Genomic DNA, 13943 nt, shown 5'->3' with positions numbered 1-13943 from the left:
CCACGCCCAGCCTTCTCTTTTCCAAGCATCGTTGAGTATTTCCCATAGGACATGGATGCACAGAAAAATCTCACCTTTAGCTGTAGCCCACGGTTAAAGATAATGCTCCAGACACCCATTCTATGCCAACCATGGTCAACGGTCTGTGGTCGATTAAATGATGGTTACTCTATGTTCTGCTAAATGACACACACATTTGAATTATGCAATGGGGGGGGTGTCTTGACATTTAAGTTATAACATTTCCTGCCTCGCTGATTTGGGGATGGGATTTAAGCCGACCCAAGACGGAGCAACACCGGCATGCTGGAGAAAGGAATGTTTCCAGAACGGTAAGGAGAGGGCATCCAGGAGTCACACTGGCTGTTCTTACCTTTGGACTTCGCATCCCATTCCAGGAACCACCTCATCTCACAATCACAGGACCACGGATTCCCGTGCAGGTAAAGGTTCTCCAGCAGTGGCATGTTCTGGAGCATGCCAGCGGGGAGGGTTCTCATCCTGTTCTCCGCCAAGTAGAGGTGCCTGACGGTGGAGAGTCTGAAATAATCCAGAAAGGAGAACGTGGAGAACGTGGCGGGGTGGAGCTGCTGGAGCATGTTCCCCTCCAGGTGGACGAGCCGTAGGGACGTTAAGCCGCTGAAAGCTTGCGGGTGGATGAACTCGATCTTGTTGTGGTCGACGTGGAGCCTCATTAAATTCCAGAGGCCCTGCAGGGTCTGCCCCGTGATCACTCGAAGCTTATTGTAGCTGAACTTGAAGACCTGCAAAGACAGGGAGGGCGAAAAATCCTGTGTATAATTCAAAAACAAAAACAAAAACAAAAACCAGAACAAAGGGCAGGAAACGAATGACATTAAGCTCATTTTTTTTTTTAAATGCTGTTTCATTCAGTCCCTTCTTCGTGGTCCTACAGGCTGCAATCAATGTCACTCATAACGTCCGGGTTTACCTGGAGAGACGTGAGGTCTCTTAAAGCCCCATCGGGGATGCTGGGAATGTCGTTGCCGTGAATCATCAGCAGCTCCAACTTGGTCAGTCCCGCAAACGAGGTTTCTGACAAGGCCTGTATGCTATTGAACCTAGAAAATATAAAACACGGCAATCAGACATACTGACTTCGTCAGTCCCGTCTGGGGAGGATCTCCCAGCCTGCCCAGGGGGCAACGAAGCAAAACGTTGTAACGGTACCATTCTCAAAGCACATTCCTGTCTTCAGTGTCCTTGTCTAAGGTGGGAAGGAAACAGACCCATTGTTTTAACCGGCTTTCATTCAGTTAAGGCATATTCGAGGCTGGGAATTCTGACTTGGTGAATGCTAATGTGGTTGGTGGGATTTAGGCTTTTGAAGGAAGCTGGTGGAAACGGCCCCTCATTGGAAATTCTGCTTGCGATTGGGAATCATACCAAAGACATATAGCCAGCCAAATGGACAAAAAAAAAATTGTAAACTGACTATAAATCAATAAAAAAATGTTAAAAAATGGACCAAAAACCAAAGAAACAAAAAAAAATAAAACAGGCATCAAAAGCAGTCTTGCATATAATGAGAGAAGGAGATTCTCTACGATAAAGAACCAAAGTGAAATGTTTGGCAGGTGAACAAGGCCACCCCGACTTCACAGAAACGAGTTGCCGGTTCCGATGGATGATTTAAGTTGTTTGTAAACATCCTGGTGTGTTCTGGGTTTTGGTTCCGCCTAGACAATTGATGCTTCCTTGACTGGGACATAAATTCCTCGTTTCTCCGCCGTTGCTAGTGGCACCGGAGAATCCCCAACGTTAATCCCTGGAGAATGAATTACAAGATGAATGGAGAATCCTGGACTCTGCTCTGTTGTCGGGCAGTTACGCTGGGTCAGTGCTTCTGCTCAAGTGAAACACACCTATCGTAACACCATTTGTTGTTTCCCCTCGTCACCTAAATAAAAGGAACTATGTCTGCAGAGGACACGAAGAGCTCATAGCTAACTCAGCAGATGACAGCCAGGTCCAGTTTTTCTCATCAACACCCATGAGCCTCAAAGCGGATCCCAATTTTTAGCTGGGTAATTACTCCCCTAAGAGCCAGCCTTAGGAAGCACCTTTCCGCTATAAATGCTGGCTGAGTGCAGGCAACATGACCTTCGACCGCAAAAACCGCTCACCTCAATTGCTTCTGACTCTTCAAAGAACGCTTTTCATCACTGCATTGTTTTAATGAGACCAAGGCAGGCAAAGGAAACTTCATATGGAATGACATGTACCCCATCCTCTTAGGGTACCACTAGAAGGATCCAAAATTGCGCATGACGGGGAAATATCATAAAAGGTAATCACGTTTCTTGTTTCTCATTTTGACTCATGCGGTCAATGGACCATTATATGGAGAGCCCTGCCAACCCCGTTCCTCTGTAGTGCCTTGCTCCTGGGTCTTCTCAGCTGACCTCTGCTCTCTTTGATGGGTAAGAGGTAAAATACTACAGAGAAATGGCCCAGTTAAGAAACCCTGATCAGAGGATTCAGCAGAGAACAAATCAAGCGACAGGGACAAGCAGGCCTTTATCCTCAGCAAGTCCGCGGGACAGAAAGGCGGCAGAGGGTTCCACCTCCGACGCAAACAGCAAAGAACTTGGAGAGTTAACAGTTCTACTGTGGACATTGGACGAGGTCTGGAGATATTTTGGGGGTGTCACAACTGGCTGGGGTGTGTGAGTGGCACCTGGTGGGTGGAAAACAGGGACCCTGCTCAGCATCCTACAATGCAGAGGACGGGCCCAACACAGAGAGTAACTCAGCCTCAAATATCAGGAGTGGAAACTGCCTTAGCATGAGAGAGTGTTGGTCAGTCTGTCTATCTGTCTTTCTATCCACCCAACCATCCATCCATCCATCATATCTATCTATCTATCTATCTATCTATCTATCTATCTATCTATCTATCTATCTATCTACCTACCTATCTATCCGTCCATCCATCCATCCATTCTATCTATCTACCTACCTACCTATCGATCTATCTAATCTATTTGTCTATCTACCTACCTATCCATTCATCCATCCATCCATGAATCTATCCATCTGTCCATCTAATCTATCTATCTATCTATCTATGTACCTATCATCTATCTATCACCTATATAAATCCTACAGGATTTTCCCCTATATTATCTTCTTGGTGCTTGTCTTTAAGAGACATCCAAGAGCTACAGATGCAAGTGTTGTTGGTGTCAGACATAAGAATGGAGGAACTTTTCTGGGACACACAAAAGGCAAGGGAAGCACCTGAATGCCAAGCGGAGGAGGTGATTCCGTCTCCCTCCACACCTGAGGGGTGGGGATGAATTCTCTCTGCGTCTGTGTAAAAACCACCAGAGAGATGGGGAAATTCACGTGGCATTCAAGGAAGAGAATTTGATGGGGGCTGAGAAGACCTGGGATACAGCCCCGTTCTGTAATTGATTACCTCTTTACCTTCCTCATCTGTTGATTGGCAATTAGTGACTACATAACCACCTAGATGAAATGGTTTCTTAATATCAGAAATACAGGATGGTTTTGCAAGAAACACACATATGGAATCACTATGTTGTACACCTGAAACTCATAATGGTATAGGTCAGTGATATCTCAATAAAAAAAAGAAAGAAAAATAAATATATGTAAAACTGCTTCATGGATATCCATGAGTATCTAGTAAAATTTAAAATAAATTTAAATTTAAAATAAAGTAAAATTTAAAATAAAATTTAAATTTAAAATAAAATCTGAAGTAAAATTTAAAATAAAAAAACAAAAAGCAGTATGGGCATGTGGGAAATTCCAGAAAGATGTCATCAAAAGTCATCTTTTCATCAAGGGGGAAAAAGAATCTTTAAAGGTCTATAAATTAGACATTAAGTGGATGATTGTTTTTCGTACTCAGAAATATTTGGAAGATAATTTTTGAGAAAGCTTTTTGGGGCTGTCGAAACAGGAAAAACCAATGTTCTTTCAATGCTGAATGAGAACCCTAAAAAAAATGTGTGTGGGAATGAAAAATTCCATTAGTGCTCTGCCAAGAATCCCTCATTCCTTGAGAGTTTTAAACCCTTTGCCGACTGCTAAAAGACAGTGCAGATCCTGAGTTCTATCTGTAGTAAACATTGATCTTGTTTCTTTTTTCCTTCCCCCTTTTTTTCCCCAACAGAATGCACAATGCCTCATTTTCTACTTTGAGACTGATTTTCAGAAACAGTGCTGTGACATTATAAGAGTGATTTAAAAATGTGACACACTGAATCATGTTACAAATTAAGCCAGATGGAAGTCATAGATTTGGCGCAGTGAAGCTATTCCTTACTTGTCCCCCCCCCCCATTCTATCTCTAACACAATACAAAACCATCTCAAGATACTATTGGCCGCAGTACGAAAAAGAAGCATTTTGGTATCTAAATTTCTTCCCAGGGGCAATGCCTTTAAGATACCATAACGCATCGTGTTCACCATCCATTGTTTGAAATGAAACCTCCAAAAACTGTGTTCTAATTGAAACGCTACTTAAGTGCCCCCACTTACAGAGCACGGCAATTTAAAGCTGGGCAGAAGAAAGTCATCTTGAACAATGTGAATGAGATGCAAACAGCTTGACAGATACAGTTTATAGGTCTTTGCACGACTAGAGCCATCAGTTAAACTTTTTTTTTTAGGGTGCCTGCAGTATCTTCCCCAAACCCAGTTCCAACCTGACAGCCCAGACCCCCAACACACAACAGGTGAGGTATTCATGCCTCTTAGGCAGGAGTCACACCCTCACCCCTACCCTTTTTAGGGGGCCCCCTATGGCCTATCTGACAGGACCCCCCATTCTGTGCCCTGCAAAGGGGTCAGAATTGAGGGATTAAGTGGGTAACCCAGGAAGTGGGGCACTATGCTAAGAAACGGCCCGCGGAAGACACAATTCGTAGGCAGAGGCATTTTGCACACCAGGAGGTGTAAGAGAGAAGAGAAATCACACACAAACTCCATTTTCCTTCCCACAAACCTAGCATGACCCATTTTACCCTGATTCAAAGCAAGTTCCTCTTCTTAATAAACTGTACGATTGTACGAACAGGAACTGGTTTAAAAGCTGTAAAAAAAAAAAACTGTTAATTGCCCCTCTTCTGGCAAAGAGCTTTCATCCTTCTGGTTAGAGTTTCAGATAATCACACTGTAAAGTTTGTCAACATTTTTTGGAGAAAGTTATTTAATGGTCTGTTGCTATGGATGAGGGAAGGTTCTATCTTATTGTCTTAACTTCTCATTCTTTTATTTTACTGCTGGACTTTATAATGAATAAATATGAGAATTTAAAAAAAAAACTCTCTACTCAAAGATATCGAGGCACATTTATGGCTTTTTGTTCATTGACTCAAGCTTGGCCATTTCTCTAAAATGTCCCCATGGTGGCTACTCCTCAAACCCTTAATCGTTTTGTTGCTTTATAGATGGTAGAAAGTGGCAAATATATTTTGCTGAAGGAGTCCAAAGTGATTGTTCGCTATTAACATTGTACGAGTGATTGTCAAGTATGAAAATGGTACATGAGGCAGCTACAATTCACAGCAACTCACACTGAGGCATAGAGAGCATCGATGTGTCTAAAACAGAATAAAAATAGAAAAATCCTCCTTGAAATGCTGCACAGAAATATCTGTTCCAAAGACATCAATGTTTTCCAAAGGCAGAATCTGAAAGAACTCTTATTTCATCAGAGTCAAAATCGCATCATGAGGGTAACTTACAAGGTGTCAGAAATGTCTGATTCATCCTTTTTTAAAAAAAAAATTATTATTCTCTAGTAGTTTCTGAGGTCTACTTAAATACTGTGAGTGTATTTATCTGTGTGTCATATGCGTTCGCATCTGCAGCTGTACTGAAGAATTGTTATCAAAGGAGACTTATAGAGGAACTGAAGTTGTCCATGACGGTTCATTATTAAGCCTTGTGATGGAGGCTGTGGCTGGTGGATCAATTCAGATGACAGCCCCCCCAAAAGACCAGTTACACACGTCCCCGTGATTCAGTGCAGATAGGAGCAGATAACTCAAAACAGGGGGACGAATGAAGGAGGATACATCTGCCGTTGCGCGAATGCACAGACACGTTCGGAAAACCAAACAAACACGCACGCGAGGAGGCTGAAATTGCTCACAAAGAATGCGGTACAAACCCCAAATTGATCCTTTCCACATGTTTAGAGATCCCGGCGGGCACTGAAGCCAAGGAGCGAAATGTGCAGTGGACCTCGCTGGGAACGTAGCAGGCACAAGGGTGAGGACAGGCGAGCGTGGCGCGCGGGTGTCCCCAGAGCAGAATCAGCACCACGGAGAGTGCTTGCCACGGCGCCCGCGTTGGCATCTTGTCGGGGGGCGTTATCCCAGAACACCTGTTGGGGGGGAACCACAAAACCAGAGGCGCTTAGTGCCAAGGGAGCACGTCTGTATTTTCAGCAGATTTTACTTGCACCGTGCATTGTGGGATGCAACTTCCCCCAAAAGCAGAACATCTGCGTCAAGAAACATAAAACAATTAAAAAAAAAAAATCTTTCGCCATTAACGTTCATCGTTACTGTAAAACGTAACCTCCATTCTTGACTTGGATACTGCGATTTGGGACTCTCACTACGTTGTGAGAGCATACGCAATACACACACCGACACAGACACCCACAAAGATACACAAACATATACAAATATATACTTGTATAAATGTATATTTACACACAAATATGTATTAGTATAAATGTGTGTATATATATATATATATGTATATTTGTGTTTGTATAGAGACAAGAGATACATTTATGTTTCCATAATAAATAATAAAAATACATATGTGTCCACCTATAATGTTAATTCCGAGCCATTAATATATTGTACATACGTGAACAGAAAGCATCTCAATTTGCTATCAGGACTGCTTCCTTCTTTCAATGACATCCTTTAAAGTTTTAATTATATCTTCTTAAACGTGCTTACAGAGGCATTCGCTAAAGCCAAATTCATTCCATTGTCTGTGGGTTTGTTTACTCTGTTTAAAAAACTTTTTTTCTTGGAAGAACCAGAACGTTGAGCTGGTTCACTGTCACTGTTTATCAGGGAGAAAGTTTGGGGGAAATCCTTGAAAAATCTGCTATCGGATAGACGACGGAAAGTGCCTGACTAAGAATCTTCAGGCCAACAAAAATATGATCAAGAGGACAAAAAGCAGAAGAAGAAAGAAAGAGAAGGGGAAGAAAGGAAGGGAGGGAAGGAGGGAGGAAGGAAGGGAGGGAGGGAGAAGGGAGGGAGGTAAGGAAGGAAGGAGGGAGGGAGGGAGGAAGGAAGGAAGGAAGGGAGGGAGGGAGGGAGGAAGGGAGGAAGGCAGGGAGGGAGGGAAGGAGGGAGGGAGGGAGGAAGGAAAAAGATGGTCAGGTAAGTATTAGCATCAGCTACCTCCTTTAGAACGTCAGCGATTATTTTTTTCATGCATCCATTCTGGCCTTCATCGTGGGATATTTTTGTCAACTCTTGCACTAGATTTATTTAGAAAGGGGTAATGCACACGGGCAGTAAAGAACAGCGTAGAGAAACGCGCCCGTCCGTTCGCCCCTGCTCTGGGCAACCCCTAACTTCTGATCATAAGCTCTCCATCGGATCACACGCGGCACGGGCATCCCCAATCCGCAGCTTTTCCATCCTTTACAGGACCTCGAAATAGATACACCCTTAAGCCTGTACGCGTCTCGCCTTTCAGCTGCCCAGAAGGAGCTGACGGTGCAGGCAGCTTTGCAAAAAAAAAAAAATAGAAAAAAGAAAAGAAAAGAAACACACACATTGAGGCTCCTCCTCCGCGCCCTGGGGCGAACCGGCTCCCGAAGCCCCGCGGAGAGCGGTTTCCTCGCTCTCCGAGCCCGCGCCTCCCCCGCTCCCGCCCGCGCGCTTGACCTCCGCGCGGGGCTTCTGCCAAGGGCTTCGCGGCCCGCGCCGTGCGCCCGCCGGCGGGCCTGGCCCCGACGGCCCGCTGCCTCCTCCGCAGCCTCGCTCTCCGCCCCGCCTTCCACGCAGGTCCCCTCGGAAGTTCGCAGGAACGCGCCCCAGGGAACCCTAGCCCCGAGGCCGCGAGGGAAGGCGCCCCAAGCCTGCAGGACCGCCGGGCACGCCCGGCGAGCCCCGGGAAGCCGGGGCCGTGGCTCGCGGCGCTCGGCCTTCCTCCCCGCCGGCGGGGGACAACCTGCAGCGGCTGGGCGCGTGGCCCTGCGCCCCCGGCGGGCTGCCGGCGGCCGCTCCAACGCCTTCCCGGGGCGCGGCCCGGCGGCCCTGCAGACCTCCGAGGCCTGGGAGCCGGACACTGTCCCAGATGGCGACTTACCCAGCTTCCGCGCGGCTCAGCCACCCCGCTACCCCCGGGGGCTTTCCGTCTCTCTGTTCCAGGGGAGGAGGAGGAGCGGGGTCGGGGTGGGGGAGAGGTGAGGAACGGGGGAGAGGGTTTTAGTGCCGGGAACCTGAGGAATTTGTTAAGAGGCTCCGCAAAAGTGGCTTCTCCCCCCACCAACCCAAGAGCGCAGCCGGTTTTACTTGGAGATCCGGCTGGTGACTCCCTGGAAACCGGGGGTGCCTGAGCGAGGGGTCGCTCGGAGAGGGGTAAGAGAAAGGGTTAGCGTTCCTTAGACCTGCTCCACGCACCTTCCCGCAAGATGCCGCCAGCTTCTCCCCTGGAGGGTAACAGCCCCCTCAGCCCTTTGACGTGGTGCCAAGATTAACAGTTCGACGTGTCTGTTCGCCTCCCCTCTCGTCCCAAACCCAGCAGAGTCCCTCCTTTGGCCGCCCCCAACTCTTTCCACCCTCTGCAGACAGAGCCAGCACCACCCACCCCACCCCGCCCCCGGGCGCCCTGGCCGCGCTCGGTCCTCACCTGTCCTTCGGAAGCCGCGACACACGGGAGCCGTGCGCCCAGAGCATCCGCGGGGCCGGGGCGCGCGAGTCACCGCCGGGGGTCCGCCGGGGCCATGCCCTTCCCGGCGCTGGGGGCGAGGCAGGGCGGCTTCCCAGCGCCGCAAGGCGAGCCGGCTCCCTTTTATTCCCGGCGCCGAGAGACTTCCCCGAGTGCACGCCTCGGCCCACCCCCACCCTGCCCCACCCCGGGGACACAGGGCGCGGGCCGCAGCCCAGGGACCCTGGCCGCGCCGCTCTGCGCTCAGCCCTCCTCTCCGCCGCTCATGGCGCTGCGTCCGGAGCGGGCACGCCTCGCCCGCGCCGGCGGGAGGAACCGCCGGGGCCGAAGGCGCGCGGCTGCGGGAAGGAACGTCTCCAGTCCCAGGGCAAGTCCGAGGAGCCGGCCGAGGCGCAGAAGCTGGGGGCGCGGGGCGAGCTGCAGCCCAAAGTCCGCACCCAGAGCGCTCTTCCCGGCAGAGTTGGAGACGGTGTGTTGCCCTCCGGGGAGGAGAGGAGGAAGCGAGTTTGCACTCCCCCGGGCGGGACGGGGTTTCCTCTGGCGGAGCCTCGGAACCCGAGTGCTGGCGGGAGCCGGCTGCGCCCCGCCGGCATCCCCCGAGCTGCAGGCGCGGCTGCAACGTGAGCCCCGCGGCCACGCCCTCCCGCCTCTCCCGTAGCTCCTGGCCGCCAGCTTCCCTCCCCCTGCCAGAATCCTCCTGCCAAAAGAAAAAAAAAAAAAAGGTGGATGCTCTTCTCCTATTTGGAGAGCCTGAGGGGGCTGGGCTGGGGCCGGGAACTTTGGGGAGCCTGGTGATACTCGCTGGGGCAAGTGAGAAGGGCCTGTGCAGAGGGCAGGAAACAGGCTGGGGAGGGTGGTGCACGTCCCTCAGGCAGCAGGGGAGGGGCAAAGAAGGCGGGGTCCTGGCGCCCAGGAGGAATCAGAGCTGAGAAAGGTGGGGAAGGGGGTCAGGTGAGGACGGTCGTCAGCAAGCCCACCTGGGCAGAGCTGAGACGGGCTTAGAGCTCCCACTGCGAAGAGAAAAACCAGGGGTGTCCCGGGCCAGCATCCACGAAGGGACCCTTCCAGGTGTCCTGACTGAGCCGGCTGGGCCGCCTGGCGCCCGGCCAAGGGCTGTGAGGAGGTGCCTGGAAATGAATCTTAAGACGACTTGCTGCTGAGGTGCAGAGTCTGGACTGGCTTGGTTTCTCCTAAGAAGTGTCTGGGAATTCCTCACTGCCCTGGCCCAAGGCAGCGTCCACGGGGCAGGCCATTAATAGGTCTGGTTCGTAAGTGGGTCCATTTGCTGATTCTATAGGTTTGTTTTTCAATTGTATGTGTGGACGTATTTCCAGGGACTGGCTTTGGGAGTCCTTTTTCTCGGCATTCCCAAAATCCTTTGATTGTATTTATCAGAAACCTGTGCCCCCACCACCACCACCCCCCCCCCGGAATATCTCCTGATCCTTGTTCACGGCACTGCCGTCCACCTACTCAGCTCAACTGGAAACTCAGGTCTCGGTCCCCAGGTGCCTCTCCTGCAGGACCTTGAAGTGCAACAGGCCTCCAAGTCCAGTGGATTCTGACTCCTAAGAAGCTCTGGGCCCAGCGACCTGCCCCTTCTCAGTGCTGCGGAATGGGTGGTCATGTCTCAGCTCCCGCCTGCCTCTTCCTCCGCCCACTCTTTCTTTGTTCAACCTCCAGTGGGTCAGCAGAACTTGGAGGGTGCCATCGTCCTGGAAACAATTCTGAAGGCTGTCCACGGGCGACACATGACACGGGAGGGTCTTGCCAGCCTGTCCCCGGGACCTGGTGTCTGCTGATGTCCCTGGCTTTGAGGGGATGGTGGCAGATCCCTCTTCCTCCTTCTCCTCCTTCCTCTCCTCCTCCTTCAATGTCCATGCACGTCGTCATGTTGAGGTACTTGTTTTTGTCCAGTCATTGTCCCTTCCCTACCATTGATGGATAATCTCTTCCCCAGCTTCCATCTCATAGCACTTACCAACATTCAGGCCCATGCACACGGCCCTTCGCTTGCATTATGGCCAGGTACTTGCCCTTGTCTAATTATAGGGCGACATATGGAAACCCCCCACCCCTGCCCCCTGGCAGGATCTCTGGGGACCGAGTGCCTAGTTCTCGCATGAGCTGAAGTTCTGAAAGGCTCTGACTCTTGAATGGGAGAGTTTCACGTTCCAAGGGAGGCTGGGCGTCACCGCGGAATGACGGGGTTCTTTGCTGAGCGGGGGGTTCATAAAAGTAAATGTTGCATCACGTGAGTGCAGCACAGGCTGCTGTCCATACACAGAAGGCGAGCTGACCCTAGCTATTGTAGGATGACTGGGGAGGAAGGAAAAAAACAGAAAAAGAAGTCTGCACAGGAAATGTCTACTTGCATAGCTGGGAAATCCCAGGGGTGGGCTAATAGCCAGTGGGGCTGTATCTTTATTTGAGCAGAAACAGACTTTTAGGAAGGCTCCGTGTGAGTCGTGCCCCCAGTCTGTCTAGGGTAAACCTTAAATGAGAGTACAGGCTACTGGCACTCGCTCTGAAAATCAGGGGGTAGTTTTTGTTTTATTTCGTTCCTTCCTACCACGGGCGGTGGAAGTCTCCCGTTCCATTGCATTTACCAAAATGCTTCCAGATTTTCTCGGCAGCGTGATTTTAAATAGAATAGCATGAAGAGGGGAAAAAAACAAAAGAACTACATGTCAGAGGAACTCCCCAGATCTCTGAATAACAGAAATGATTTTGGAGGTGGGGAGGCTGGAGAAAATTCTGCTCAGCCAGGGGGGTAGCAACCTACAGGAAAAAAGCATCGTTTATAGACGTGACCTCAGCCTGACCCATCGTGGGGAGCACGCGGAAAGGGATGTCTTGGCACGTTGGAAAGTGTGTCTCCACCCCTGCCCCTTATCTGAACCAGAAGCAGCTAGAACAAGGGAAGGCGGGAAGGCACAGACAGACACACGCTCTTCTGTGCTGGGTCTTCCAGTTCCATTAGGCAGAGAACCAACGGCCGGTGGATAAGATGTTGGAATGGCAGCTCCCTCTTTCCTCTGTACCACAGAGTAAGAAAGCAGCCCGTCCTGGGGCGTCCCTTTGAAGACGTCAGCTCTGGGCGGCTGTTTGTCTGAAACCGACACCCAGCTCGCTTTTCAAAATAAAGATTACAAGGGGATCTCTCCATCGACGTGAAAATATTTCCTTCAGAGAGACCTTCTGTGATGGTGGCTATTTAAAATTCCAGGAAGGGTCAAGATATATTTTTTTCTTTCTTGACAAAGCGTCTTGGTCTGCATGGATGCTGAGTTTCCTTCCTCCAGGCATGCTCCCCACCTCTAGGAAGAGAAAACAACTCGCTTCTACGGGATTTCACATAGTAGCTGCCCTAAAAGTTCTAATGGAAGGTCATTAAAAGCTGCTTCTGAGCTATGAAGGCTGGTGAGACCCAGCCCCTCAGTGGGTCTCCTAAGGAAAGGTCTCGGAGTATTCCTCTCACCTGTGGATGCATTCAAAACACCAGGTAAGGTTCCTAATTCTTCGGAAACATGCCTCTTTCGTGAACTGGAAGGGCCAGCCTCCTTAATAGGCAACAGATAAGTTATGGAGAGAGTTTCAGCCTTTCCTGAAAACAGACAAGACATCCTTGGGTCGGGTGACCGTCCATTGTCCGTGCACGTCAGGGAAGAGGAAACACCGACCGGCAGGGCCGTCAGTACAGGTGTGTGTTGTAGGCAGACAACGCCTCTTCCCTTCTCCTTCCTTGCTTTACTGTGTCACAGGTTGGAGCCCAGAAAAGGCTGACGACCGGAGGAGAGGCAGGTAGAAGCACGTGGCAGCTTCGAGTTTCAGCTTAGTTATCATCTGCACGCACGGTGTGGGTCCCTTTGGTTCCGGAAACTTCTCCATCACCTTCTCAGCACCCACCCACTTAGCCAATGCGCACCTGGATTGCTTTCCTAAATCGAGTTGGGTTTTTGTTACTCGCAATGCAAAAAGTTCTCAATGATATAGCAGTCAGGGTTCAAATGTTAACCCTTTTTTTTTTTTTTTTTTTTTTGGTTTGGTCTGGTTTAATTGCATCATTTACAGCAAATGATCATTCAGCACTTTATGAATCAACAAAAATCACTGGCAGAGGAATATCATAAAGAAAATGTGTGTTTGCTTTGTTTTCATTATGATGCTGTTTTATTATTATTAGAAGGTACAGTTGTGTATCCATGGGTTCCTTTCTTTCTTTCTTTTTTTTTTTTTTAAGAATTTTCAAGATTTCCTGAGAACGATTACTAAGATAATGGTTTACGACTGGTCTTTCCCCATTTATTTCTCGGGCATACTCATGATAAAGGTAAGCGTACGCCTTGATATTTATTCTTTCATGTATTACAGTATTGTAAATGGCACCCGTCCATATATACAAGCTTGACTGTGTGTAAAAACTCTGCAAGAAGTGAAAAGAAATCACTCCTGGTTCCTTCTGACGTTTTCAGACATTTGACAGATACTGTGGCTATTAATCCCTCACTAAGGATGTGAGTTGCAAATGTTTTCTCCCATTCTGCAGGCTGCCTTTTTACCTTCTGATTTTTGTCTTTTGACGCACAAAAGTTCTTAATTTTCATGAGGTCCGCTCTGTCCATTTTTGTTTTCTTTTGTTGCCTGTGTCTTTGGTGTTCTATCTGAGAAGTCACTGCCAAATCCCATGTTGTAAAGTTTTGCCCTGTATTTTCTTCTCCACACAGAACGTTATCGCTCCAAGGGATCAACCCTGGTGATCACGTGCCACCTGGGTTCCTCTTCTAATCCGAGGATCACGCTGTCAACAGGACAACTTAAATCTAAGAATCCTAGTCTCCAGTTTCCCGACTTTACCCTCAAACTTTCTTTCTTTCTTTAAAAGTGCCTGGTAAGCCAAGTAATGCAATTTAGATTGCATAATTGAATGTTTTAAAATCACATGAATTTGCTAGGCAGGGTGTATGTAGCTCAGTGGTAGAGTGCATTCCTAGCATGCACGAGGTC

General features: G+C 49.0%; 1 protein-coding gene across 1 annotated transcript in view; it reads right to left on the bottom strand.

The window, feature by feature from the left end:
• The window catches only part of MXRA5 (matrix remodeling associated 5), a 29842-nt gene extending 20193 nt beyond the window's left edge, over positions 1-9649 (bottom strand). Inside the window, 4 exon segments of the mRNA XM_032475805.1 lie at positions 374-764; positions 953-1082; positions 6175-6390; positions 8898-9649. Of these exon segments, the coding sequence (XP_032331696.1) occupies positions 374-764; positions 953-1082; positions 6175-6390; positions 8898-8944 (784 nt within the window). The 5' untranslated portion in view covers positions 8945-9649.
• Between the last annotated feature and the right edge of the window lie 4294 nt (positions 9650-13943).

The sequence above is a fragment of the Camelus ferus genome, chromosome X (assembly GCF_009834535.1).
Source record: "Camelus ferus isolate YT-003-E chromosome X, BCGSAC_Cfer_1.0, whole genome shotgun sequence".
Classification (NCBI taxonomy): domain Eukaryota; kingdom Metazoa; phylum Chordata; class Mammalia; order Artiodactyla; family Camelidae; genus Camelus; species Camelus ferus.
Note: the sequence above shows the minus strand (reverse complement) of the source record. Positions and strands in the feature narration are given on the sequence as shown.